We start from the raw sequence: 23,672 nt of genomic DNA, 5'->3' as shown, positions 1-23,672 counted from the left end.
AGCAAGTGTGCTACATACATACCTATCATGTCTAATAAATTCTACATCATGTCCCTGATGGCACTTCTTAATGCAGTTCACACATATGGCATTTCGATCTGTGGTGTTACAAGTGTGACATCTAAAAAGCAAAAGCTTACATTATTTTCCTTGATCATGTTATTTATTCAAAATACTGCAATTTGTTTATATATTACCCTATGGCCTTTGGCTTATAAGAAAAGAGGCCCCCAATTTTTTTGGTTCTAATCTAGTCTAATTCTGAAAAGGGACTTTAATGGAATATGTGAATTTCCTATTTTGTGTCTTCTGAGGAAAACAAGTTCCTATCAAGCCTTCACTGAATCAGTATGGGGGAGAGGGAGTCAAAACCCACTTATGGTGGCTGGGATATAAGGAACACTTAATGACAGCTTTACCTTGAAACTCCTAGGAAAACCATGTTTCACATTTTCAGTGGTATCAGTAGTTACTGCAGTATTACAGTCTCAAACAGGATCCTCAAAGTAGATTGATCACAGAACTCAATGTGGCCAATTAATAAAATTTTCAGTTATATTTTTCCATTAGCAAATACCCAATTTACTTTCTTCATACATTTAAGCGAAAGCTAAATTTGTGAGTTCTTGTCAGTTTAGACAAGTAAATCTTACTACTCTCTCCCATTTCAAGACTCACAAATAATTTAGAAATATACCTGTAGAAATCATGCATGGGGTAGCTGGTGTAACTTGATATTTTATATAAACATTGGCCTCTACTAACAGCCTTTTCTATGGCGTCTTGATTGTTCATTATTTTGTTATCTGTAATAAAAAAAAGAAATTCTAGAGTATAAAGACAAGATAACAAATTACAAGATTATTTTAATAGAGTTTTTAAGAACTTTAAAAGAGGCTAACCAATGAAGTAAAAAAATCAGCTAAGAATAGAAATGAGTTTTCCTTGTACAAGATACTCCAACTATTTAGGACAAGTTGAAACAAAACTCTTTCAAAATAGTTCTCTTGAATTGCTGGTTAACTACAGTGACAGAAGGTATTAAATTACTGAATAACAATGGCTTCTATCATCTTTTCATGGCATATTTAGTGCATTATAGGCAGAACACAGACTCCAACATACCTTTCATTGTCACATTAACACCAGATGCTAAAAATAAGCCTCCAAACCGGTTGTTAAAAATCTGATTGCCTTCTAGTGTTGCAGTTGCATGATTTGTAATTTCAATACCTGAAGCAAAATTTACAAACAGCAGATGCATCACTTTATATATAGTTTCTTAAAAGAAACCTGAAATATAGCAAATATAGTGAACTACTTCTTTTACATAAAAAGTATATTAACTGTTAACATCGAAAGAAAGAAATGCAAATGTTTATTTGAATTGTTCATAGTTAACATTCAATTCACTTTCCACTGTTGATAATCCTCTATCCCTGCTAAAGAAATGATACAGATGGTTTGTAATTTACTTTTATTAATAATGACATTTAAAAATTTTGCAAACTAAGAAGAAGATAGGGCCCAGAAATATGTGTAGGTAGGAGGTAGATGGTTATTTGGAATAATTAAGAGAAATCATCTTCAGTGGCAAAAAGTTGAAATATATGCATGATACTTGGATTTCACTTACCAAGATCTTTAAAAAACATTGTTTGTGAGGCCAGAGGGCTTGCATTTATCTGAATTTATTTCTAATGGTAGTACTAGCCTGTATTTACTCTGCAATTAATGATTCATAACTACTACTGAACTACAAGAGCAATATTATAAAGTTGGCTTAGAGTGGAAGAATCCAAAACTTGGATTATTAGGTGCTCTTAATAAGCAATTGTTAACAGGCATTCAGCCAACTTCTGCAGCATACTTTTGCACACCTTAGTTATTAAGCAAAAGAGATAATATACCAAGAATCAATTTTATGTACAGAAAACAAGCTACAGGTAACAAAGGAAAATACAAACCTGCAGCAAATCCATCAAATATTCTGTTTTTCCTCAAGACTGGATGACTATTAGTGCTGATGAGAACACCTGCTTGAGCATTCCTGAAAATATCATTTTCTTCAAGGAGACCTATAATAAAATATTTCCCCAGATTAAGGCTAATGCATATAGCAAATTTTACTAGCCTTTTTGGTGGTATTTAGGTTTTCTTTTAGTTTCTTATTAACTGGATTGTGAAATTCACAGGACTAATTTTTCAACTGAAAAGAAATTTTATTAGTAATTCATAGATATTTAAAGTAGAATTTAACCAAAAATTGCTAAAATTGGCAGGTAACCATTCTAACCAAGAAACTGAAGTTCCATGGTTGCAAGGACCATTTCTAGCTTATGAATCCCTAGTGCCCTGGCACAACGCTGATTCTTACTGAACACTGCTGAATTAAAATCAATTCCTTTGAAATATTTTTAGAACCTTTGCACTCTCCATGTTTTAGTTCAAGCCCTGATTCTTTCTGGCCCGTATCGGCATTCCTTGATCCGTTTCTTTCACTCCAACCTCTCTTCTGCTGTTTTGTTTCCCACCACTCTTATCACATCCCTTATCTGTATGAAAAACTACTACCAGAATAAAGTTTGAAATTAACTTGCTATTTACAAAAAACTTGGGGACTTCCCTGGTGGCGCAGTGGTTAAGAATCTGCCTGCCAACGCAGGGGACACAGGTTCCATCCCTGGTCCAGGAAGATCCCACACACCACAGAGCAACTAAGCCAGTGCGCCCCAACTACTGAGCCTGCGCTCTAGAGCCTGCGAGCCACAACTACTGAAGCCTGCATGCCTACAAGCCCGCGCTCCACAACGAGAGAAGCCACTGTGATAAGAAGCCCATGCACCGCAACGAAGAGTAGCCCCCGCTCGCCGCAACCAGAGAAAGCCCGCGCACAGCAACGGAAGACCCAACACAGCCTGCATGCATGCATGCATGCATAAATAAATTTATAAAAAAGAAAAAAAATTCCCCCAACCTACTCCTCTGTTTCACTATATTACCTACACTCTGAATACGCTATACAGTTTTATCCCTTATGCCTTTGGTTTATATTATTTCCTCTTTCTGCAATGTCCTGTACTCTTTCTTCTTAATGACACTTCCTCTGGGAGGTTTTCAGTTTTCCTCCATCAAATTAATTATTAATTCTCTTCTGGCAGGATAACATAATGATTAAGAGTGGGCTGAGGAATGAGACTTCATGCCTTCAAATACTGACTTCACCACTTCCAAACTCTGAATGGGCAAATTACTTACCTTCTCTTTGTCTCAATTTCCTTATCTGTAAAATGGGCATAATAGCACCTACCACATAGGGATATTATGAGGGTTAAATTAGTTAACACATGCAAAAGTACACAGTACTAAATAAGTATTAGTTAATATTACTCCTATAAAATCTACTTATGTATAGTGAATCATATTTAGTTGTGTACTAGTGTTTCTCTGCTCCCTGAAGACATGAAAAATGTTTTTATTTCTGTACATATTTGATCCATCTGTAGTTCACAGTATTGACCTCTAAATTCCCTTTCCCCTAGAAAACACTATTCCAAGACCCTGCCTCTAATCTTGCATATGTCCACTATAACCTCCTCAAATGCTATTGCTAAGATCTAGTCCAAACTATACTGCATGTATACAAAGCCTTTTCATTATACTGTATATATAAACAAAGCCTCTTACAATTTGGGCGCTGCCCCCTTTTCCGGCCTCGACTTTCAGTATCCCTTGCCTTACTAAACCACTTTGTTTCCTTTAGACTTTTGCTTACAATGTGCCACTCCATTAGACTATAAACTTTCTGGATGTAGTACTGTTTTATTCACCATTTTATTTTTAGCATCTGTATCACAGTGTTTGGTACAGTGATGTTCAATTAGTAAGTATGTACAGAACAAACGAAAGAATGAAATAACTATACTTTCTACACTTGGGATGGCCTTCAACCCCCTACCCCCACAACTTACCAGTAAATACTCATTTTTCAAGACACAGCTCAAGATTTTACTCCAGAACCCTTCCCAACACCTTACAAATAAAACCAACCATTCTGTACTGTTTCCTCATTATATCTTACAAAGAATCCTATTAGAGATAATGTCACTGAATTACTAGATTATAAGCTCCTTGAGAGTCTATGTCATTAATGGAATCATCACTGTTTGGTGGTAGTAGTAAATTTTGTTGATTAAATCTTGGTATATTAAGAGTAATGACTAGCTAACCTCTACAAGATATGTATAATGCTGGGTTACTGATGTTTCAGGAATGGTGACAATTTGCATTTGACAGTCTCTCCCAGTCTCTCTTTATGAATGCCTTTGCAAGGGGCAGGGACTGTGAACTTTTGCCTCAATGTAAAGTGACTTGACCTTTATGGATACCAAACTGAGCACATCTTGGCTTAATTAATTCAATTCTCCAACGAACACAGTTGTGAACAGGTACAAAGCAATCCTTATTTACTACAGACATTTTATATATATTCACAGACCAATTAATTTTCCACACCTCGTTCTATAACTTGACTTTGAAGTTTATTATAATCATATCACTATTCTGAATAATAAAAGGTCCAGAGAGAGGGTGTAAACAAATTCTGCTACCTTAAAAAAGCCTCGCTGGGACTTCCCTGGTGGTCCAGTGGATAAGACTCTGCACTCCCAATGCAGGGGACACGGGTCTGATTCCTGGTCAGGGAACTAAGATCCCACATCCCACATGCCGCATGTCACACGGCGTGGGGAAAAAAAAAAAAAAAAAAAAAAGCCTCGCTAACAAGTGGCACCCTCAAGGTGGCTTGAAGGAAAAGGAAAATTCTGTAAACATCTGTCTCCTTTAACTCTAGGCACTAACCTCCTAAACCATCTTGAGACTTAATAAGGAAAAAGACTGTGATTCCCTCATTTATAACATATTAAATGGCAATGTCACTGATCATTAAGGATATGGAAGAATAATGGAAAACTGGGTTTTTTACTAATGCAAAATTAACAACAATACCTCGACCCCCATTAAATATACAGATGCCACCATCTCTTCCATCATGGATTTTATTTCTTCTTAGTGTAGGATTACTATCTGTCTTAATCCAGACTCCAGCCATTGCATTGTCAAATATTTCATTGTCTTCTATACAACCTAGACCTACAAATGCAAAAATTTAGGTTTTGTTATTTAGAAAGTATATTTCTAAAGACTAATAGCACCAAGAAAAAAAAAATTAAAAGATTAAACATACCAGAATTATAAACTAGAATTCCACCATTTTGTCCTCCCCAGATTTTGTTGCGTCTAATTTTGGGGTTGCTTCCAGTCCTATGGATAGAATAGAAAATAATATCATTTCAATTGCTTCTACTCCCACATTCCATGTTAGATAACAGTAGGAAAACCCACATTAAACATAGTACGAATTAGCTAAATAATTAAGCATCACCTTCAAGATGCTCTGAGAAGTCTGTCAGTAAAGAAACTGGTTTAATTTTGCTTAATTCTATTTCTCACAGAACACACTTAGCTATAGACTATGTTATTACTATAGAGTCTCCTAATATGTAAACTAAACTGAGGAGGTTAGATTAAGTAACTTTTATTATTATATGCTCCCCACATATATAAAATAAAGGACTGAATTATATGATCAGGAGTACGACAGTTCCAAACCAAAAACTGTTAAGATAAAAGAAAGAGGGGTGTAAGAACTATTAATTTTGCAGAAATAGCATAAAAACAGAAGCTCCCATTTAATAAGCCAGGTACAGCATGTCAGGTGCCATTGGCTGCTGTCCTCAGCCAGTCTAAGAAAAGTTATATTCTGACAATTTAAGCCATGCTTAATTGCTTAGCTTTGACTCTTACTGTTTTTCCTAGACACCTGACTACTATAATGGGGTACACCATGCCTACCCCACATACAACTCACTCTCCAAAGAAAGCCAAATATGAAAACATTTACCTTATCTGAACCCCTGAATACATATGATTATAGATATCATTGTCCTCTAGTACTCCATGTCCATTGTCATAAAAATAAACACCAACCTAAAATTTAAAAAAGAATTTTTCAAATTAAAAAAAGTGTTTACAAAACAATATATTTCCCGAGAGTCTAACATAATCTTACCTGCTTGCCACTGTGTATCCTGTTTCTTCTCAGTACTGGAGTGCTGCCAGTTGTCACCCAGACCCCAGCCAGAGTATTACTGTAGACTTCATTCTCTTCTATTACGCCTTGTCCTTTCTCATGCTAAATAAAAGTTACATTGATTTACAATATGTATCTTGTATAAGCCAAGTAGTTTATAGTGTATCCCCTCTTTTAAGATGGTTGTGACCAAAAAAATCTCAATTTTTGTTTTTTAATCTGAATAAGGAGATAAATGGATAGATAACTTTCTTTCACATAGCCTCTACCTAAATTTAAGCTCTCAGAGCTTTTATACTGTTCTTTATGTGGTTTTGTACTTTTAAATCTTATAGTAAGAGTAGTAGCATTCAATTTTGTTTAACAAAAAAACTTACTTTATTCTAAGATATATAACAAACTGAAGATCTCTCACTAGGAAATTAATAGTTATTTCAACTTATCACTGGTGAATCACTTCAAAACAAGGTTCAAGTTACTAAAATTTTTATTTTTAGAAGATTTAAGACATGAATATTTCTAGCACTGTGAATAAAAATTAAGAGTCACACCTGGCATTACACAAGGACCTTTCTGAAATTCCCTTACGTTTTCTTACTTGAGTAACAGTTTCAGATACCATGATGACAGAAGACATAGGACTAATACATAGGTTTTTAAACTTTGCAAGATGCTTAAATTATGTTTCAATATAAATTCAAATGTTTGGCTTTTTCAGAAAAAAATATTCAAGTCTAGTATTATTAATACTCAGTGATATTATGATTTTACTTAATACTTCTGGAAAATTTCAGAGACTCTTACAGTAGTCACATTGGCAAAATCCCAGTGTAACAAATATAACTCAGACTACCAACCAGTTGTTGTTATGAGTTCAGCCCATATTGCCAATTATAATTAGAAGCTTTTAAGTCATTCACACACTGGCAGAGAGAAAAAATTGAATATGGCCTACATAAAGATAGACATAATTCTGCCTTCACCCCCTTTTCTACCCTGATTTTGATGAATGAGATTCTAGAACTGTATTCATTAACTTACCACATAAATTCCACCATGCTGGCCATCATGAATTTTGTTATGTCGAACAATCGGACAACTGTTTGTCCTAATCTGAATTCCTGCTAATGCATTGCCTATTTAAAAATAAAAGTTACAATATCAACATATGGAGCCTAATGGAACATAGTAAGAGCACAATTCTGTGAAATATGTCATATTCAGAAAGATACTTATGATCCATGAGCATTCCAAGACAAAACTAAGGGAACTAGGAGTGTAAGAAGATGCAGAAGGACTGCAGGCAGTAATAGTTATAGTGGTTAAGACCAAAGACTCTAGAGCCAGGCTGTTAAATTTTGAATCCTGTGTAACTCTGAATAAGTTGCTTAACCTCTTGGTGCCTTTGTTTCCTGATCAGTAAGTGGGGATATTTAATAGTGTCTACTTCACAGGGTTGATGTAAATATTACATGACTTAATTCAGGTAAGGTGCTCAAACAAGTGCCTGGCGCTGAGTACGCTTTATATAAGTTATTATCCAGTAAGTATTAGCAAAAGAGGAAGCCTGGGAACATTCAGTGTCTAGCACATAGATACCTAATAACTGTTTGCTGAATTAATACCTCAGAAGTTTTAATGCGGAATAAGGGTTTTCCCTTTCTAATTAGTACTGAAGTGTGTGTATTAAACTACCACAGAAATAATTTATTAACTGTTAAACAATGGAGTGAATCTAAGGGAATTGTAGATACTCTGTGAGACTAGGGTCTTAAGTTTTATTTTTATCCCTGGTATGTAGAATACTGCTTAGTACTTAGAAGGTACTCAGTAAATGTTTGTTAAGTGAACAAATGTCACAGAATAATCTTTATTGAGAATTTAAAGAAACTGGATCAGTTCTCCTACTCAGAACGTTTCCAAGTCGTCCTTTTGCTAATGTCAGGAACACAGGCCAAGCTCTAAAATTTTATAGAACAAAACCACATGCTTACCATAAATGTCATTTCCTTCAATAAGGCCTCGTCCATCACCAAAGATGTAAACTCCACCTTGATTTCCATTAAATATAGAATTGCCCCTATAATTATGTGGAAAAAACCCCAAAACACAAAAAAGCATCTATTCAGAAAAGCTTGCTTGTTTTACACAATAATCGTAAGGCCACTCATGTTTATGTGACCTTAGAAAATTATTTAACTTCTATGGGCCTCAGTTTCCTAATCTATGAAATGAGGGACTAGGTGATTTCCCTTCCAGTTCTTTCTAAGACTTAAAGCTTTGGAAAAGCCACCTAGTATTTGAGACGAAATAGCATTCTTTAACTCGGGCTTCCCTGGTGGCACAGTGGTTGAGAAACTGCCTGCCAATGCAGGGGACATGGGTTCGAGCCCTGGTGTGGGAAGCTCCCACATGCTGCGGAGCAACTAGGCCAGTGAGCCACAACTACTGAGCCTGTGCGTCTGGAGCCTGTGCTCCGCAACAAGAGACGCCGCGATAGTGGGAGGCCCGCGCACCACGATGAAGAGTGGCCTCCTCTTGCCGCTAATAGAGAAAGCCCTTGCACAGAAACGAAGACCCAACACAGCCAAAAATAAAAATAATTTTTTTTTAAAAAAAGGTCTTCCCTGGTGGCGCAGTGGTTGAGAGTCCACCTGCCGATGCAGGGGACACGGGTTCGTGCCCCGGTCCGGGAAGATCCCACATGCCACGGAGCGGCTAGGCCCGTGAGTCATGGCCGCTGAGGCTGCGCGTCCGGAGCCTGTGCTCCGCAACGGGAGAGGCCACAAGAGTGTGAGGCCCGCGTATGGGGGTGGAAAAAAAATCCCACATCTTCCCCCAACATTGGCAAAAAAAAAAATCACCTCAAAAGAGCTAATCCAGGGAACTCCCTGGTGGTCCAGTGGTTAGGACTCTGCGCTTCCACTGCAGGGGGTCTGGATCCAATCCCTGGTCAGGGAACTAAGATCCCACAAGCTGTGCAGTCAAAAAAAAAAAAAAAAAAACAACAACAAAAACAACAACAAAAAATCCCAAACCTATTAAGATTAAAAAAAAAAAGCTAATCCATTTAAAAGAACTTTCCTTAGCTCATCTATAAACATTTGCTGTATAGTAATTAAGATGGCAATCACATAATCAACTTTTATAAAGCTAGTGGAAAAAAATTTGACAAAAATAATTCACGGTCTTTGATTAAATTATAATAGCTCTGTTCAACAGTCTCAGCCAATGCCTTTAAGACTGGATCTGTTTGTTTCCTTACTGTGGCCAGAGGACGTGGTAGGAACTATTAAAGAAAGGTGACAGCTTGAAGTTTTGACTCTGTTATTCTTGGTCTCTCTAAGTATCTTTGAGATAATTAATTTCCTGGGTTATTCTATCTGCTGACTCTCGGGGGGGAAAAAAAAAAAGGTCATTCAGATTTCAAGGGAAGATCACAGCCTTATTTACTCATCTATAATGCAGTTTGATGAATTTAAAATAAAAATCACAGCATTTTCAATTTTTCATAAAAAGTATCTTACATGGCTTAGATCACGAATAAAAAACAAACAGAACACCCCAAAATAAATGCAATAGCTATGCTCATTCAGATGCACAAACTTTTACTAGGAAAATCTATTTTATAGTAGTCACGTGTCTAGGAAAAACAGTAAGAATTAAAGCTAAGTACCTTAACTTTTCTTATAGCACAAAACAAAGTGAAAACATAATTTCCATCCATAATTATATATAAATACCTTATTGTTGGGTCACTATTTGAGGTAATCCATACACCTGCAAAGTTGTTTGCATAGATTTTATTTTCAATGAACTGTCCTCTTCCTTTTTCATGAACATATATTCCTCCAGTCTGCCCATGATGAATTTCACATCGAACCACTGTGGGGTTAGCATAAGCTTTTACTTCAAAGCCTGCTATCCTGTTTCTGTGTATGTTGCAACTTTCAAAATAACCCTGGAAAATACAGAAATTAAACCTGTAGGTAAAACTCTTTCCAAAAAGAAATGACATTAAAAAACCTTTTTAATGTATACCTCAAAATTATCAGAAATGTTCAAGAGTTAAGAATGAAACATAGACAGATATATACTAAATTTCAAATGATACATATTTTAAATGTTTTAGTAAAACAGAGAACTATAAATTCTCTAATTAATTTGAGTATATTCAAGCCCAGGAAAGAAAAATAGAGAAAGATTTGATAAATGGAAATAGCAACACCATTACCAGTAAGAATATATATCCTTCAACAAAAAGTTTAAGTACTAAAGAAAATAAACTCTCATAGCCTTAAAAATGCTCCAAGAAATCAACTTCTAAAAAGTTGACCCAAGGACATAATCAGGGACTACAGAAAAAGACACACAAAATCATGTTCATCTTAGCCCAATAATAGGGAACTAGCTCAATAAAATGTTGTGAAGGCTTATGTTCATGTTACACATACTATCAAGTTAAATGAAAAGAACAGTATATACTTCAAGATAGACGACATTCAGTATGATGTCAATTGTATTTGAAGAAAAACAACTTGAAGGATGAAACAAGAATATGAGCATGATTGAGTAGTGGTATTATGGATGCTTACTGTATCCTTTATACTACTCTAAATTTCTTAAATTTTCTATAACAGATAAATTTACTTATTTTCTAGTGAGGATAAATGTCACTGTCATACTGATATCCTAAATTCTAAGACTCAATCAGACTGAATGTTAGAGGAAAAAAATGAGACAGTTATAAGACGGCACTTCTAAAAGCCATTTTCATCCTCCTTGTCTATCTCCCTTCAAAAAGTGAACGTGTTCTCTCTTTAAATTCCCTTTAGCAGTGAGTATTTTCTTATGCTACTTCCAGGTACTGCCTTGTACTGTATTTGCCATATCCATTTTTACCTGATCATAAGCTCCTGAAGAGAAAGGACTACACTAACTTCTAGAGCATCTATATAAAACTTTACACATGGTAAGCACTCAAGTAGGACTTTTTGCCAAATTTAGTAGAGTTAAAACAGGATATAATTCTGAGTATTCTAATACACTACATAATTAACTCTTTAAGAAAATGGCTCTCTGAGAATAACATTTAGAAGTAGTTTTCAGGTTTCATTTTCCACAAATAAAGTACAAATCACTTATAACTTACCTGTTAACATATGGGTTATAATCTTATTCTTCTAAAAAAAACTGGGGGATTGCATCAAAAATGGCTTCTTTGATTTTATTCCAAATAAAAATGGACGGACACCAGGTGTATGTATATAGACTACTATGTCAAAACTGAGCATCAAAGAAAGAAAAAAATTAAAAGAGGCTAGACTGAAAGAGCTTAATGTCAGACTGGAACAATTCAACATTTCTGGTATTTTCATCATTGAGAAGGGAGTGCAACTTGTCTCTCTCTGCCAGGAGTTGCATGACATGTCTGAATGGTAAACGTGGGAAAGAATAAACTGAGTATGCTCAATACAGCTTCACCCTTTTCCTCATGGAAATGCGCTGCCCTTAGGCAGCATGCCTTCTGTTACTACCCCATGAACACTGCCTGTGAAATAAGCCTATTTCATTTTGGGATCCAGTTAAAGACTTATTTGGTTCTCATTCTATGTTGTATCTTCCGATTTAACCTCTAAGAGTAATGAAATTGATATTTCAGCCTCTTCATGGCTTTTTTTTTTTTTTTTTTAAAGAAATCCAGTTGGGATTTTTTAAAAAATTTAATTAATTAATTAATTTTTGGCTGTGTTCGGTCTTCACTGCTATTCGTGGGCTTTCTCTAGTTGTGGCAAGCGGGGGCCACTCTTCGTTGCAGTGTGTGGGCTTTTCACTGTCGTGGCTTCTCTTGTTGCAGGGCACGGGCTCTAGGCTTGCGGGCTTCGGTAGTTGTGGCACACAGGCTCAGCAGTTGTGGCTCATGGGCTCTAGAGCACAGGCTCAGTAGTTGTGGCACACAGGCTTAGTTGTTCTGCGGCATGTGGGATCTTCCTGGCCCAGGGCTCGGACACGTGTCCCCTGCATTGGCAGGCCAATTCTTAACCACTGCGCCACCAGGGAAGTCCCTTTGATTTCTTAATTTGTTCAGAATACGGCAGGAAAAGGTATGCTATCTACTGGGCTTCCATGAAGATGGCAGTAACAGGCACTGTCATGTCCTGGCTATACTAGCTCAACATAGAGTACTGCAAGTATACTTTGCTACAGTATACCTACTAAAAATTTTTCAAATGCATGGATGCTCTTTCTGTTCTCTTTCTTTTTTTTTCTTTTTTGGCCACACTGCACGGCTTGCAGGATCTTAGTTCCCTGACCAGGGACTGAACCCTCGCCCTCAGCAGTGAAAGCACAGAGTCCTTAACACTGGACCACCAGGGAATGCCCTCTCTGTTTTCTTTAGGTTTCAATTTTGCACACCTAGGAGAGTCAAATAGATCCACAAGTTTACTAAGGCAAACAGCAGTCCCCTCCTCTTCATTTTCCCTTGTGCAGAGGCCCCCATTATAAAACCTGCTCTAATCTGAACTGGTTGCTATGGTCATAGGCACATGGTCATTTTACCATACTGTAATTTAGATTAGAGGTTAAAAATGTCCCCTAGTTCCATCAGAGATGGGAGTTTTAATCCGTAATTTTTGTTTTAAGGTAACTTTCAAGAAAAGAGTAGCAAAATTTTTTCGAAAAGAAAAAAATTCTTTCCTTCATGCTCTTAAAACCAGAAGCCTCTTACATTGCTACAATGGTGATTTTATTACATTCAGAAAGGGAACAATTGATTGACTTATACAGTTTTATAATATCAGAAAAAAACCTATCTATTATGGATTAAAGGATTCAGTTAATGTAATTTTGCTTTAAAGCACATTTAATGAAATGCACCTATTTTGTTAAGAAATGCCTTTAGTGCAAAATGGTCTAATAATACAGGACTGTAAGTAGAAAACAAAACTCTACTTTGCCTTTTAAGATGCAAACCACAAAAGCTCCAACACAAATATAAAATTCCAAAGGCACAGACATTTTACTGGACTACCCCATATTATAAAATGATTTATTTCCCTACCAGAAGATACCAGATTGCTAAGAGCTTCTTCTATATTTTAAAATAAGAGGTTGTTAACTTTTCAGCACAAGCATTTCTAAATCTCTGCCATATACATTAAGTCCTTGAAAGTTATCATTCTCTCAAGTTACAAACTTCACAGTGATATAAAAATAAAAGGTGAGATTAAGTATTTTTTCATTAAGATTTTTTTGAAGTGAAATAATCTTTATTAAATACGATAGGGTGAAAGGAATTCAAGAGTTTCTCTTAAAACTCTCCAAATAAAACAAACAAACAAAACGAATGAAAAAGAGGAAAAAAATATGCTACCTTCATTGAGATAAATGTCTACAACCCCAAACTATAATCAATCAAACACTTGCCAAATACTGTGATACATGGATAAGGAAGAATAAGGTGCTGAGAACAAATGTTACCATACACCTTTAGCAGCGTATGTTTCCCCAAGTAACTGTTCTTTTTTCTTTTTAAAATAAATTTATTTTATATATTTATTTTTGGCTGCGTTGAATCTTCGTTGCTATACATGGGCTTTTCTCTAGTTGTGGAGAGCGGGGGCTACTCTTCGTTAAAGTGCGTAGGCTCGGGCTTCCCTGGTGGCGCAGTGGTTGAGAATCCGCCTGCCGATGCAGGGGACACGGGTTCATGCCCTGGTCCGGGAAGATCCCACATGCCGCGGAGCGGCTGGGCCCGTGAGCCATGGCCGCTGAGCCTGCGCGTCCGGAGCCTGTGCTCTGCAATGGGAGAGGCCACAACAGTGAGAGGCCCGCGTATCGCAAAAAAAAAAAAAAAAAAAAAAGTGCGTAGGCTCTAGGTGCACGCGCTTCAGTAGTTGTGCTTCGTGGGCTCTAGAGCACAGGCTCAGTAGTTGTGGCACACGGGCTTAGTTGCTCCGCAGCATGTGGATCTTCCTGGACCAGGGCTCGAACCCGTGTCCCTTGCATTGGCAGGCAGATTCTTTTTTTTTTTTTTTTAAATCTTTATTGGAGTATAATTGCTTTACAATGCTGTGTTAGTTTCTGCTTTATAACAAAGTGAATCAGTTATACATATACATATGTCCCCATATCTCTTCCCTCTTACGTCTCCCTCCCTCCCTGGCAGGCAGATTCTTAACCACTGCGCCACCAGGGAAGCCCGCAAGTAACTGTTGTAATAAGCAAGCCTAGCCAATGATCTTTTACTAAAGTAGTGAGATCTAGTGTCCCAAAAAGAACACAGGAGAGGAAGGAAATACTCCCATAGTAATATTTTAATAAAAATAATTTAGGCACAAGAAGTATATCTGAAGAAGAAACACACTAATGTGCAATTTCTATCATCTAAAACTTGTATTTCCTATCTAAGGGGGACTATCTGAAGTAAAGTGAAATGAAAGGAGAGGAAAACCATATTTCTACAGAGTCTGTCAACTGTCAATCTATCATGAGTTAAGCTCATAAACTTAGAATAAAGGTCTCAAAAATTTTATAGCAATTTGGCACTGCTATATTTTAATTTTACTTTATGAAAATAACGCTCTGCAATAGATTGAACATTAAACAACAAAAAACAAAGAACTGGGGAACTGTAAATACTGATAGAAAAATTACTTTTAACAGTGAGACTGGCATTGTTATGTAAAAGAAAAAGAAGGAATCCCATCTTTTTTTTTTTTTGCGGTACGCGGGCCTCTCACTGTTGTGGCCTCTCCGGTTGTGGAGCACAGGCTCTGGACGCGCAAGCTCAGCAGCCATGGCTCACGGGCCCAGCCGCTCCGCGGCATGTGGGATCCTCCCAGACCGGGACACAAACCTGCGTCCCCTGCATCGGCAGGCGGACTCTCAACCACTGCGCCACCAGGGAAGACCCCATCTTTTAAAGAAAGACATATATGCTGAAATATTTACAGATGAGATGATGATGTCTTGGATTTGCTTCAAATAATTCAGAGTAAAGAACAAAGTAAGCAATGTATGAGGAGGTACAGATGAAACAAAACTGACCATGAGCTGAAAGTTTCTGAACGTGGAGGATGGATTCATTATACTATTGTCTCTAATTTTATATATGCTAGAAGGATTCCATAAAACAAAAATGCATTAAAGAAATCAGAGATGAAAACCACATTGGAAACAGAACAGAAAAGAGACAAAACTATATAGACATAGTAAGAGACACAGATTTGAGGAAATCACACAAAATTTAAAGGAAAAGAACAAAGCAATACAAAGCAATGTAAGTAATAGAGAAAATAGCCAAGTTTCTAAAGAAACATACAGACAGAAAAACAGTAACAATTAAAACAACACAACATTAACAACAACATATGGATACTGAAGTAGAAACGCAAATCCCACCAGAAAGAAAAAAAAAAAAAACCCAGAATGATCTCAGACTTCTCAGTCACACTCAATTAAAATGACTACACAATTCTGAGGGAAAGAAAGTATAATAAAAAACTGTATACTCAGTCAAGTTAAAAGGTGAATAAATGGTAGGCATTCTCAAATGGCAAGAATTCAAGCTACAATACCCATAAGACTTTCTTTTAAAAATAAAATCAAAACGGCTAGATGACAAAGTAGCCATACCAAGAATGAACCAAAATTTAAAAATTCAGGAATGGAACAACTGTGATAAAAGGACTGAAGGTAAATAAATATAAATACAGACCAATAACTGTAGGAATGTAAATGTTATGAAGCTTTACAAAAGAAAAATAAGAATACAAATGATGGAGTAGAAATGGGTTGAAATATAAAGTATTTTCATCATTTTTCAAAGGGGGAGTTCATACTGTATTCAAAGTTTAAACATGCAGTTAACAATGACAAACTCTAGTCATACCCTTTAAAATTCTAGGGATATCTTTTATACTGGGCATATAATATTTTAACAAAAACATTAATTTCTTTAAAATAAAAAAAGTAAAAATTCTTTCATGATTCATTCTTGCCAATACAGGAGTTTATATTCTAAGTAGGTCATAGACAAGGAAAAGGAAAGACAATTTCAGAGAACAAACAATAAATATGAATATACATAAAGATAGAGAACAGTACAGAAACTAGTTTAAATGTATATTCTGACGTTCTCTGAAATTCTATAAAAAACAAAGTCAAACTTTAAAAAAGTTAACCTTAGTGATGTCATCCTACCAACCATGGGCAGCTGACACAAAGAATACTTGGAATGAAAGAACATTCTACCAAAGGATTTTAAAGGATTGTATCACAATACTAAAACAGATGAGAGGCCCAAGGTATGCTTTATTTCCATCCTTCCTTTATAAATCTATAATACCTTACAAATCTCATCAATCCTTAACATATATATATATATATATATATATATATATATATCTACAGGATTGGCTAAGATTTGCTTTTTAAAACAGTTATAAAATTTATAAACCTAAATCTATAAAAAGTAAACTGCATTGGGGGGGTGTGAAGAGTAAATTATTATAATGAATTTTAGTAACTGACCATTAGCATTAGGTCTTTTAAAAATGCAGAAATTTACTCAGGTTAGTTATTTTGGTACCTCAAATCATTTGTGAATGAGATCAGAGGCATGCATAAATATGATACTTGAATTGTAGGTAACTCTGGGGCAAAGTCTGAAGGCAACACAGGCAAAGAAATATTAGTACAGTATAGTTCCATTACAAAAATATGAGCTCCATTTAGAATTCCACTTAAGAATTATTATTATTATTATTTTTAAAATAAATTTATTTATTTTATTTATTTATTACTTTTGGCTGCGTTGGGTCTTCATTGCTGTGTGCGGGCTTTTCTCTAGTTGCGGCGAGTGGGGGCTACTCTTCTTTGCGGTGTGCGGGCTTCTCATTGCAGTGGCTTCTCTTGTTGCGGAGCACGGGCTCTAGGCACGTGGGCTTCAGTAATTGTGGCGCACAGGCTCTAGAGTGCAGGCTCAAGTAGTTGTGGCACACAGGCTTAGTTGCTCTGTGGCACGTGGGATCTTCCTGGACCAGGGCTTGAACCCATGTCCCCTTCATTGGCAGGCAGATTCTTAACCACTGTGCCACCAGGGAAGCCCCCACTTAAGAATTATTGCCAGAACTTCTCTGGTGGTCCCAGTGATTAAGACTCTGTGCTCTCAACACAGGGGCACAGGTTCAATCCCTGGTTGGGGAACTAAGATCTTGCATGCCACACAACGTGGCCAAAAAATAAATTAAAAATTAAAAAAAATTTGAAAAAGAATTATTGCCAACGTGGGCGGCCCTCAAAGGGGTAGGGAGGCAGATTCTCAAGACTCTTATGTTTTGATAACCTCCATACCTTTGCCAGACTCCCCAATTCCCCAATTCCCCTCTTCCCCACTCCTTGGAAAAAAGAGCTAACATTTGCAAAAAAATTTCAATTTTAAAATTCTAACTGGAGAAGGGCAAGTAGTCATCTCCACTGTGCTTTCTTATCTACAGGCCCAAACTATATAGCCTTAGTTTTAAGTGAACTGTTTTTCTCAGGTTACGGTTACCACAGGAATATAATAAGCTGGACAGTCTGAAACATTTACATCTAATCAGAACTTGATAAAAGGGTACTCCTCATGATCTAGTTCAGTTTAAAAAAAAAAAAAGAGTTCTGCATTAGGGTTTTAGACGCAAAAAATGAAAACAAAAAACTTCCTTCGCCAACTGACAATTTGTATATGTCAATTCAACGTTCCAAAGTTGCGTGATTAATATCATGTAATAGCAATAAAACTTCACCATACCCTTGTTTGTCACCACCTCAAACCTCCTCTCCTAGCTCTGACTTAATAAAAAATGTTGCGAATGCTGTACTAGGACTTGAAAATTACTTCAACAAAAATTAGACATAAGGGAATTCCCTGGCGGTCGAGTGGTTAGGACACTGTGCTCTCACTGCCGAGGGCCCGGGTTCAGTCCTTAGTGGGGTAACTGAGATCCCACAAGCCGTGCAGAGCGGCAAAAAAATAAAAATTAGACATTAAATGAAAAGAATACCTGAATAGGCACCGAAGAATGTTAGTTTTGGCCTAAGAGAGCTCAAAAAGTCATGTCTCTATAAAATTGTGTAAAATGACACAGTAGTAACTAAAACATAATATCATCCATATAAAGATGCCTAATTAACTGCTGCGTAAGAATTTTAGAACTGATATATTAGCATCACTGTATTTCTTATTAAAGTTCTACCAGTTAAAAAAAATTTTTTTTTTAAATTGTAAGAGGAATGAAATGGAAGTCAAACTAATGATGAAACTATTGTTTCTCCAAGTGTAGTCTCCAAACAACCGGCATTAAACTCACTTATGGTGCTTATTAAAAAATGCATATCCTGGGCACCGTCCTTAAAAATTCTGATTTATTGTATCTGGGTGATTTTTATGCACAGTTACATTTGAGAACTTCTGGATTAGACCTTACTCCCCTCAAAGATCACATCAATTCCCTAAGGACTCCATCTTCCGTACGTGTATATAATGTTGGATTCAAGAATTTATAGAAGTGATACTGCATACTGACTTTAGAATATAATGCTGAGATCTTTTAAACCTACACTTTTCAATTCAGCATTTTGGTGATGATAAAATGCTGACACCTATTTGAAATTTTAACTGATATGACATCAGTTTTTCTATTAAGAATAAATGTTCTTACCATGCCATGATCAAATGTGAACACACCAACGTCACGTCCATGATGAATATGATTCCGTCTAATAATTGGGTTTCCATGATTTTTAACCCAAATCCCAGCTAAAGCATTATTGGAAATTTCATTATCTTCGTATATTCCCTACAACAATTAACCAGAAATAAACATCAGCAGAGCTAAAAAAAGAAAAAAGAAAAAAACCCACAAAATTAAAAAATACCTGTGCATGATCTGTTATATAAAGTCCAACATTTTCACAGTCACTGATGTTACAGTGCTTGATAGTGGGACATGCTCCTTGACCACTAACACATACTGCAGAGCCAACTGTAAGACAAATAATTTATTTAAAAACCTACTGGGCAACACAGTGACTCATTTTATAATAAAACGTAACAGGAACACTAACCTGTACATGTACTTCGGATGATACAGTGATCAATAATAGGGCTACAATTTACTGTAATCTCTAAGCAGTGGTGTGCATTGTGGTGTTGAGCAGATTTGTCATCAGGGTTAAACTGAAAAGTAGAAATTTTGTTTGAAATAAACCACCACTGCCTTAATGATTTCCGTATACATCTTAAAAATTAAAAAATGCCTTACCCTTATTGTCATATATCCAACATAAGCATCCTCGGAACCTTCCATAAAAACGAAGGTTGAATCTCTAGTGTTTTCAATTATAACTTTGTCTGCTACTTTCCCAGGTGCTACAAAGAAAATATTTTAAAGCATATTAGCTTTATCAGACAGACAAAATGGATATTTAAAAATTACTTTTTTAATCAGTAAAAATACTCTGCCATAAAACTAATAATTCAGTACTGCCCTTTTTACGGTTTTTAAATTGGGTACTTTTTTTTGGAGAGGGAACTTTTAAAGAACATTAATATTGAGTAGATAGGACTAATATTCATTTTATCAGATAGATAACTATGTTTCAGTGGCCTTCATACAGGCAGTCATACTTAACATGGACATTATCTGAGTACCATTATACACAAATCCATGTAGAGTAATACTTCTAATAAGATTCAACTACAAATAGTATTTAATATCAAATGCAATGGCAAATTAAAAAGTGGGTTTCTTGTGGAAACCAAATCACAACCAGCAGCACCAGAAAACGAGGCTCAGGGAGAAGAAAGAAAGGGATGATGAGCAGGGAGAGAAAGAGAGAAATGTCTTTATTTAAACTTATTTCCAGTACTGGCTTTGACTTGGAAAGTAATGGAAATCAGTAGGCAAAATTTTTCTATACTCTCTCCTACTTTTCGTTGAGGTGGAAATGGGGGAGGGAAGAAGAAAGAGCAGTAAATGCAAATTTCATTAACTAGTAATAATTAACTAGCTATCTTAAAATGGTCTCGTACTACAGTATCCTTAAAAAAATCAGGTATACCATAAATCTTCAAATAACTGATCAGTGCTCAACAAATACTACGTTTATTCTTAGAAACCTGACCATAAAAACAGCTTTGAAACAGTACAGAAAGTATTTTAAAAGTACATTTGTTTCATTAAAAATACAGCAATAAAAACATTATCCTCTGTATTTTCAAATAAAAGATAAAATTAACCAATATTTTTCTCACCTTAATAAACAACTAAAGCAGCTGGACAAAGTACTGACATCAAGAAATATACACATCCCTCCCAAAAAGAAATAGGTATATTTCTAATTTCTAAACTCTAAAGTTTTCATTTCCATCATATAAAGTATACATGGTATTTACTATTTTTTCCTTCAATTAAAATATTATCAAGGTTCATCTAGATTTTAAGTAACTAGCATTTAAAAAACCCATCATGTGGGCTTCCCTGGTGGCGCAGTGGTTGAGAGTCCACCTGCCGATGCAGGGGACGCGAATTCGTGTCCCGGTCCGGGAAGATCCCACATGCCGCGGAGCGGCTGGGCCCGTGAGCCATGGCCGCTGAGCCTGCGCGTCCGGAGCCTGTGCTCCGCAACGGGAGAGGCCACAACAGTGAGAGGCCCAAGTAACGCAAAAAAAAAAAAAAAACAAAAAACCATCATGTAAATAAAATATTAAAATTCTAATGACAATGCATTTACACGTACCTGCACCAATCATGGTGATTGGAGATTCAATATATATCCATTCATCAGTATATATTCCAGAATGAACAAAGATAAGTCCATCAAAATGAGCTTCTTGTACCCCACCAAGAGCATCTTCAATTGTATCGTAATACTAAAAAAAAAAAAAAAAAAAAAAAAAGTCAGTATAGAACTGTAAGATCATCATTTTAAATATTAGAAAAAGACAAATCAAACATACCAACATATTTTCTCTTCCTTTGTATCTTGCAGGGTTACTGTAGAAATGTTCAGCAAATCCTGGCTTTACATGTGCACCTTTATACTAAAACATCAAAAAAACAAAAACAAATAGTGACTATTAACATAAACACTAAAGTCTAAATTAATTTAGTACTATATGAATTTTTCATTAATTATCAAAAACAATTATCAGTCCAACAAATTTTCTGTTGTATAATGCAATGTAAAATCTAGAACAGTTTATGACTCAGTAATATCCAGTAAATAGGACATGGTTTTTCAACCTCAGCACTACTGATATTTTGGAACAGATAATTCTTTGTTGTGAGGGCTATCCTGTGTAGGATATTTAGTAGCATCCCTGGACTCTAACCACCAGGTATCAGTAGCCTCTTCTCTAGCTGTGACAACCAAAAATGTCTTCAGAGATTGCCAAACATCCCCCGTGGAGCAAAATCACCCCTAGCTGGGAACCATTCATAAAGGACCATATGAAAATTAAGCTAAATGTGAAACTTTAAATAACTACTCAACAGTAATAATTTAAATGTAAGTTCAAACACATCCAGAGAAGTATAACTGCTCTCAGGCTACTGATACTTACTGCTACCGTTTAGCTACTGTTTACATGATTAATAAACATGTCAATAGTGAAAAGAATTGTTGACTTTTTTTTGGTTGATAAATGTCCACTGACTTGAAACCTATTCTATTTTTTTTTTTTTTTGCAGTGCCACGAGTCTTCTGGGATCTTAGTTCCATGACCAGGGACTGAACCCAGGCCCTCAGCAGTGAAAGCGTGGAGTCCTAACCACTGGACTGCCAGGGAATTCCCTTGAAACCTATTCTTGAGTTTAAATTTTTAAAAAGGAACTTTTATTTAAAATATATAATATAAATCAGTGTTTTCCATTTATACTTCATACCAACTGCTGGAAACTCTCTTTCCAAGGATTTGGATGTTCATATTCTTCTGGATTAATCTGGTAGAATTTGCCAGGTTCAGGATGCATCATAGGGCGGGTATATTCAAATACTTCCATGTATAATCGTTTCCTGAAGGGGGAAAGGAATGAAAGATTTCTTCATAAAATGTCCTTTAAACAACTATAAAAATTATTTGAGCCCTCAAAAACTTATAAGAATATGAAAAAGCAGAATTTTAAATGTAAAAATAAAATTGTCTAAAACAATGTAACTGCATATAAAATACAGTCCACCCAAAAGAGTAAGTGTCAATCCTTTAAAATCTGACTGTTTAGTCAGGGGAAAATAAAAGCCACCCTTACTGTAAAAGCCACATACAGTTTCAATTTAAAAGGATTATTTTAAATAATGATGAAAAATAATGAGGATGCTTCATTTATGTCCTATCAAGAACCATCAAATCTTAGAAATGGAGTGATAATAACTATTATAACTTCTTGTACAAAGCAAAATGTTTCTTCTGCTCTTCGTTCTCTTTTTCCTTTCTAACACAAATATAATTTTTTCTTAAATTTAAGGTGTACCTTATTTTTAGCATCATAGAAGTAACACATATAAGCTGTTGCAAAATACAGAAAAGTATAAAGAGATAACCTATACTTTCAATATATTCACTATTAAACAGTTTACTGTATTTCCTTACAGTCTTTTTAGGTACAGATATTTTCACTTACAACAGTTGTGACTGTAACACATAAAATTTTGTATTCTGCTTTTTACTTTTTATAACATAGCATATTCCCATGTTATTAAAAGCTGTAAAAAATCACTGTTAATGACTATATCACAACCCCCTAAGTAGACATTACATTGTTTACTTTTAGTCCCACCCCTTATTGCTAGACTTCTCCATTATTTCTAATTTCCCCCCACTGTTAACTATGCTATTATGAAAAATTTGTAAATTGGGTAAACAAATTATCAGAAGTGGGTCAAAGGGCAGGCATTTTTTTTTTTTGGCTGCACTGGGTCTTCGTTGCTGTGTGCGAGCTTTCTCTAGCTGCAGTGAGTGGGGGTTACTCTTCGTTGTGGTGCACGGGCTTCTCATTGCAGTGGCTTCTCTTGCTGCAGAGCACCGGCTCTAGGTGCGTGGGCTTCAGTCGTTGTGGCTCGCGGGCTCTAGAGCACAGGCTCAGTAGTTGTGGGACGCAGGCTTAGGTGCTCTGCGGCATGTGGGATCTTCCTGGACCAGGGATCGAACCTGTGTCCTCTGAATTGGCAGGCAGATTCTTAACCACTGCGCCACTAGGGAAGTCCCAGGGTATGCCTATTTTATGGTTCAAAAATACAAATGTCCAAACTATTTTCCAAAAGTGACATACAAAATCTACAGTCTTACCTATCAGATTTAATTAGCTGTTTTAAATTAGACTTCTTACTGTTTCTAAAAAGCAATGGAATGAAAAAAATTTCCCATAATCATTGTTGCTTTTAACTGACAAGTAGCAGGAAAAGTACTTCTTTTATTATTTTAAAAACACTGCTGGGCTTCCCTGGTGGCACAGTGGTTAAGAATCCGCCTGCC

General features: G+C 36.0%; 1 protein-coding gene across 1 annotated transcript in view; it reads right to left on the bottom strand.

The window, feature by feature from the left end:
* Window positions 1-23,672, bottom strand: part of FBXO11 (F-box protein 11) — a 106,012-nt gene that overhangs the window by 1,397 nt on the left and 80,943 nt on the right. Inside the window, exons 5-22 of the mRNA XM_059078296.2 lie at window positions 22,087-22,216; window positions 21,159-21,242; window positions 20,939-21,071; window positions 19,462-19,568; window positions 19,265-19,376; window positions 19,076-19,182; window positions 18,859-18,996; window positions 9,895-10,112; window positions 8,146-8,231; window positions 7,193-7,287; window positions 6,131-6,253; window positions 5,963-6,048; window positions 5,246-5,322; window positions 5,008-5,151; window positions 1,968-2,078; window positions 1,126-1,233; window positions 698-806; window positions 23-121 (exon numbers count right to left, since the gene is read on the bottom strand). Coding sequence (XP_058934279.1) covers window positions 23-121; window positions 698-806; window positions 1,126-1,233; window positions 1,968-2,078; window positions 5,008-5,151; window positions 5,246-5,322; window positions 5,963-6,048; window positions 6,131-6,253; window positions 7,193-7,287; window positions 8,146-8,231; window positions 9,895-10,112; window positions 18,859-18,996; window positions 19,076-19,182; window positions 19,265-19,376; window positions 19,462-19,568; window positions 20,939-21,071; window positions 21,159-21,242; window positions 22,087-22,216 — 2,067 coding nt within the window. The remainder of the gene's footprint in view (window positions 1-22; window positions 122-697; window positions 807-1,125; window positions 1,234-1,967; window positions 2,079-5,007; window positions 5,152-5,245; window positions 5,323-5,962; window positions 6,049-6,130; window positions 6,254-7,192; window positions 7,288-8,145; window positions 8,232-9,894; window positions 10,113-18,858; window positions 18,997-19,075; window positions 19,183-19,264; window positions 19,377-19,461; window positions 19,569-20,938; window positions 21,072-21,158; window positions 21,243-22,086; window positions 22,217-23,672) is intronic.

The sequence above is a fragment of the Kogia breviceps genome, chromosome 11, assembly GCF_026419965.1.
Source record: "Kogia breviceps isolate mKogBre1 chromosome 11, mKogBre1 haplotype 1, whole genome shotgun sequence".
Classification (NCBI taxonomy): domain Eukaryota; kingdom Metazoa; phylum Chordata; class Mammalia; order Artiodactyla; family Physeteridae; genus Kogia; species Kogia breviceps.
This window is presented reverse-complemented; position numbering and strand designations above follow the sequence as displayed.